Source organism: Monodon monoceros, unplaced genomic scaffold (genome assembly GCF_005190385.1).
Source record: "Monodon monoceros isolate NGI ecotype Baffin Bay Population unplaced genomic scaffold, NGI_Narwhal_1 Super_Scaffold_2, whole genome shotgun sequence".
Lineage (NCBI taxonomy): Eukaryota > Metazoa > Chordata > Mammalia > Artiodactyla > Monodontidae > Monodon > Monodon monoceros.
Window position 1 is genome coordinate 14,997,874 of NW_021703776.1, and position 6,000 is coordinate 15,003,873.

The window sequence follows — 6,000 nt, forward strand, 5'->3', positions numbered from 1 at the left end:
TTCTTTCTCTAATTGCTTTAGGTGTAAGGTTAGGTTGTTTATTTGAGATGCTTCTTGTTTCTTGAGGTAGGATTGTATTGCTATAAACTTCCCTCTTAGAACTGCTTTTGCTGCATCCCATAGATTTTGGGTTGTCATGTTTTCATTGTAATTTGTTTCTAGGTATTTTTTGATTTCCTCTTTGATTTCTTCAGTGATCTCTTGGTTATTAAGTAGTGTATTGTTTAGCTTCCATGTGTTTGTATTTTTTACAGATTTTTTTCCTGTAGTTGATATCTAGTCTCGTAGCATTGTGGTCAGAAAAGATAGCTGGTACGATTTCAATTTTCTTAAATTTACCAAGACTTGATTTGTGACTTAAGATATGATCTATCCTGGAGAATGTTCCATGACCACTTGAGAAGAAAGTGCATTCTGTTGTTTTTGGATGGAATGTCCTATAAATATCCATTAAGTCCATCTTGTTTAATGTATCGTTTAAAGCTTGTGTTTCCCTCTTTATTTTCATTTTGGCTGATCTGTCCATTGGTGAAATTTGGGTGTTAAAGTCCCCTACTATGATTGTATTACTGTCCATTTCCCCTTTTATGGCTGTTAGCATTTCCCTTATGTATTGAGGTGCTCCTTTGTTGGGTACATAAATATTTACAATTGTTACATCTTCTTGGATTGATCCCATGATCATTATGTAGTGTCATTCTTTGTCTCTTGTAATAGTCTTTATTTTTAAGTCTAGTTTGTCTGATACAAGAATTGCTGCTCCAGCTTTCTTTTGATTTCCATTTGCATGGAATATCTTTTTCCATCCCCTCACTTTCAGTCTGTATGTGTCCCTAGGTCTGAAGTGGGTCTCTTGTAGACAGCATATATATGGGTCTTGTTTTTGTATCCATTCAGCTAGTCTGTGTCTTTTGGTTGGAGCATTTAATCCATTTACATTTAAGGTAATTATCGATATGTATGTTCCTATTACCATTTTGTTAATTGTTTGGGGTTTGTTATTGTAGGTCTCTTTCTTCTCTTGTATTTCCTGCCTAGAGAAGTTCCTTTAGCATTTGTTGTAAAGCTGGTTTGGTGGTGCTGAATTCTCTCAGCTTTTGCTTGTCTGTAAAGGTTTTAATTTCTCCATCGAATCTGAATGAGATCCTTGCTGGGTAGAGTAATCTTGGTTGTAGTTTTTTCCCTTCCATCACTTTAAATATGTCTTGCCACTCCCTTCTGGCTTGCAGAGTTTCTGCTGAAAGATCAGCTGTTAACCTTATGGGGCTTCCCTTGTATGTTATTAGTTGTTTTTCCCTTGCTGCTTTTAATATTTTTTCTTTGTATTTAATTTTTGAGAGTTTGATTAACATGTGCCTTGGCATGTTTCTTCTTGGATTTATCCTGTATGGGACTCTGCACTTCCTAGACTTGAATGGCTATTTCCTTTCCCATATTAGGGGCGTTTTCAACTTTAATCTCTTCAAATATTTTCTCAGTCCCTTTCTTTTTCTCTTCTTCTTCTTGGACCCCTATAATTCGAATGTTGCTGGGTTTAATGTTGTCCCAGAGGTCTCTAAGACTGTCCTCAATTCTTATCATTCTTTTCTCTTTATTTTGCTCTGCAGAAGTTATTTCCACTATTTTATCTTGCAGGTCACTTATCCGTTCTTCTGCCTCAGTTATTCTGCTATTGATCCCATCTAGAGTATTTTTAATTTCATTTATTGTGTTGTTCATCCTTGTTTGTTGCTCTTTAGTTCTTGTAGGTCCTTGTTAAACATTTCTTGTATTTTCTCTATTCTATTTCCAAGATTTTGGATCATCTTTACTGTCATTACTCTGAATTCTTTTTCAGGTTGACTGCCTATTTCCTCTTCATTTGTTTGGTCTGGTTGGTTTCTACCTTGCTTCTTCATCTGCTGTGTATTTCTCTGTCTTCTCATTTTGCTTAACTTACTGTGTTTGGGGTCCCCTTTTCACGGGCTGCAGGTTCGTAGTTCCTGTTGTTTTTGGTGTCTGCCCCCAGTGGCTAAGGTTGGTTCAGTGGGTTGTGTGGGCTTCCTGGTGGAGGGGACTAGTGCCGGTGTTCTGTTGGATGAGGCTGGATCTTGTCTTTCTGTTGGGCACGACTGCATCCAGTGGTGTGTTTTAGGGTGTCTGTGACCTTATGATTTTAGGCAACCTCTCTCCTAATGGGTGGGGTTGTATTCTGGTCTTGCTAGTTGTTTGGCATAGGGTGTCCAGCACTGTAGCTTGCCGGTTGTTGAGTGAAGCTGGGTGTTGGTGTTGAGATGGAGAGCTCCGGGAGAGCTTTCGCCATTTGATATTACGTGGAGCCGGGAAGTCTCTGGTGGACTAATGTCCTGAACTCGGCTCTCCCACCTCAGAGGCACAGGCCTGACACCCTGCTGGAGCACCAAGATCCTGTCAGCCACACAGCTTCTCCGGAGAGTCTCTGAAGACCCAGTGGGCTCAGGAGGCAGCTAGCGGCCCCTGCGATGTCCTCCACGAGGTCTCCCTGGTCTCCGGCATCTGCTGGACCCCGAAGTAAGCGGTGACTAGAGAACGGGCAGACTGAGAGCCCCGGCAGCTGGCTGGGCCTGGGTGACTGCACGGAGGCTGCCACAGGAGACAAGTGGGGGCCTGTGGGCATGTGTGGCCTGGGCCACCGCCAAGGTCTTCTACGGCAGCAACCGCGAGATGGATGGCACGGAAGCCACACTGGGGCCTATCCTTGTAGCTTATTTTATACATAAGAGTTTGTAGTTCTTAACTCCCTACCCCTATACTGCCCCTCCCCCATCCCTCTCCCCACTGGTAACTACTAGTATTTGTGAGTCTGCTTCTTTTTTGTTATATTCACTAGTTTGTTGTATTTTTTAGATTCCACATATAAGTGATATCATACAGTATTTGTCTTTCTCTGTACAGAGACTTATTTCACTTATCATATGCCCTCCAAGTCCATCCATGTTGCTGCAAATGGCAAAATTTCATTCTTTTTTATGGCTGGGTAGTATTTTCCATTGTATATATGTACCACATCTTCTTTATCCATGCATCTGCCCGATGGACACTTAGGTTGTTGCTTCTATGTCTTGGCTATTGTAAATAATGCTGCTATGAATGTTGGGATGCATGTATTTCTTTAAACATTTTTATTTCAAAATTTCACTGGAAATAAGGTGACCTCACTATCTTGGTATTATTTTGGCTCTTTTTGCAATAGTCAGTACCCACATGCTCTCAACAACCCAAGAGCATGTATTTAAAGAACAGCAACCATTTGAAGTTCTTGTCATTTTTTAAAATGTTTATTATGTGTATAATATGTGTGCATTATAGAATAAATCAATTACAAATGAACAAAAAAGAAAGTTCAAAATTACTCACAAATCCTTTCATTCAAGGAAATTACTATTCTTTCTATTTTTACTTAGGCAGATATGTATGTACATGTCGAAAACAAGCTCATTCTGAAATACTATTTTATAACCATTTCTGCCTTATCTAGATATCATGTATATTTTATATTAATCTTATAAATAAGTATACATTGTCTAACACTGTATGATATTCAAAGGTGTACATTTACAGTTATTTGTTTAACAAATCTTTTGACATAGAAATGTTTTTCATTCTTTCATGAAGGGCATGCTTGTAGAAAAATTAGTTTGTATCTTCTTAAGGATTTATTTAATATAAATTCTTAGACATGGAATTGCTGACTCAGAATTTATACTACTAATGTCATTTTTTAACACTGTATTTAAAATTTTTTTTGTCGTTAATGTATATAAATTTCGAGTTACTATTTCTCCAAAAGTTTGGTTTATATTTCTTTCTAGTGCTCTTTTTATTTTCCAATGCAGAAATAACTTAGAAGTTATTGTTTTATTTCATTAGGGTCACCGTTGTGGACCAAAGAAAAACTTGAACGAATAACACTTAGAAATGGCCAGTCTTTGGTACTGCCCTGCAGACCCCCAGTTGGGTTACCACCACCTATAATATTCTGGATGGATAACTGTAAGTTTTAAAAATAAGAACTTTCTTTCTTCAAGAGTCTTATGATTATTGGCTGTCCCAATCAATTATTACCTCTCGTGATTCATAAGATGTTTATAAAATGTCTTAGAGATTCTCAGGAAAATAAATCACATATCCTTTCATTCAGTCACTTTATTTTATTGAGCACCTACTATGTACCAGGCACCTCTCTAAATAAACCAAACAAAGGTCCTGCTGTCACTGAATTTATATTCTATGCAATGGGAATAAAAGCGGGGAGAGAAGGAAGCAGAGAATAAATGCATTTAGAAAATATGTGTCAGTTGGCAGTAAGTGCTGTGAAGAAAAATAAGCAGAGTTTTGAGCAGAAACTTACAGGAGTGAAAGAGAAGCAGGCCCTTAAATATCTGGGTGGAAAGAGGAAAACCAGTTTAAGCCCCAAGGGCAGGAGCATCCCTGGCGTGTGTAAAATCAGCAGGGCGGCCAGTTGCCCGGGCTGACTGACCCAAGGGCGACAGTGAAAGAAAAGGTCAGGAAAGTCCAGGGGCTCCGGGGTGAAGGGCTTTGGCTTTTGCTTTCAGTGAAGTAGGGAGACATTGAAGGAGTGGCTTCACCTGAATCAAAACAAATAGTAAGAACCTCACTTTGGTTCATGTGTGGAGACCAGAGAGGATGAAAGGGAGAGAAGGGCGTTCTGTTAGGAGGCCAGTGCTGTGATCTGGGCAAGAGTTGTCGGGGGACTCGGACTTGGGTAGTGGCAGTCAAGTAAGTAAGAAATGGTCAGATTCCAGGGACTTCCCTGGTGGTCCAGTGGTTAAGATTGCACGCTTCCAACGCAGGGGGCGTGAGTTTGACCTCTGGTCAGGGAACTAAGATCCCACGTGCCACGTGGCCGAAAAAAAAAAAAAAAAAAGGAAGGAAGGGAGGCAGGGAGGGAGGAAGGAAGAAATGGTCAAATTCCAGATATAATTTGAAGGTAGATCCTCCAGGATTTATTGGGGTCAGGGTGGAGGCATGAGAGAGAGGAATCAAAGGTAACCCCAAAGTCTAATCAAAGGTAACCCCAAAGTCTAAGACTGAACAACTAGTAAAATGGAATTGCCATTTCCTGAAACACCAGAAGCCCATCAAGGGAAGGAAATCAAGCTGTTCAGGATGTGTTATGTCTCTTCTTTCAGTTTCGTTCTTTTATCCCCAACAACAGCTAATTTTCTTTTAATTTAATTTTTTACTTTATATTGGAGTACAGTTGATTCACAATGCTGTGTTAGTTTCAGGTGTACAGCAAAAGTGAATCAGTTATACACATACATATATCCATTCTTTTTCAGATTCTTTTCCCATATAGGTTATTACAGAATATTGAGCACAGTTCCCTGCACCATACAGTAGATGCTTATTGATTATCTATTTTATATATAGTAGTAACAACAGCTAATATTGATTGGGCATTTACTAAGTGCCTGTCCCTTTGCTAAAGACTTTACATAAGTTATCTCATCCATTTTCTACAGCAGTCCCAGGAAGCATCTCGGATGACTCTTACCATTTTTTTTTTTTTTTTTTTTTGCGGTACGCGGGCCTCTCACTGTTGTGGCCTCTCCCGTTGTGGAGCACAGGCTCCGGAAGCGCAGGCTCAGCGGCCATGGCTCACGGGCCCAGCCGCTCCGTGGCATGTGGGATCTTCCCAGACCGGGGCACGAACTCGTGTCCCCCGCATCGGCAGGCGGACTCTCAACCACTGCGCCACCAGGGAAGCCTAGACTCTTACCACTTTTTAGATGAGGAAACCGAGGCATAGAGAATTGAAGTCATTCATTGGGCAGTTTAACATCTGTTCACCCCATCCCTATCCTTAGGGAATTGTTTGTTGCTCTGCTCTCCCATCCTTCCACACCTCCCCTTAGCATGTTACGTTGGAGACTAGGGACCAGGGTTTGGGATGTGAGAGGCTTGTGAGGCATCCTTGTGGAGGTTCTGCCGGGAGACTAGGAACCAGGGTTTGGG

At 40.6% G+C, this 6,000-nt stretch overlaps 1 protein-coding gene across 1 annotated transcript in view; it reads left to right on the forward strand.

The window, feature by feature from the left end:
* Window positions 1-6,000, forward strand: part of NRCAM (neuronal cell adhesion molecule) — a 322,524-nt gene that overhangs the window by 239,704 nt on the left and 76,820 nt on the right. Inside the window, exon 7 of the mRNA XM_029234463.1 lies at window positions 3,889-4,011. Within this exon, the coding sequence (XP_029090296.1) occupies window positions 3,889-4,011 (123 nt within the window). The remainder of the gene's footprint in view (window positions 1-3,888; window positions 4,012-6,000) is intronic.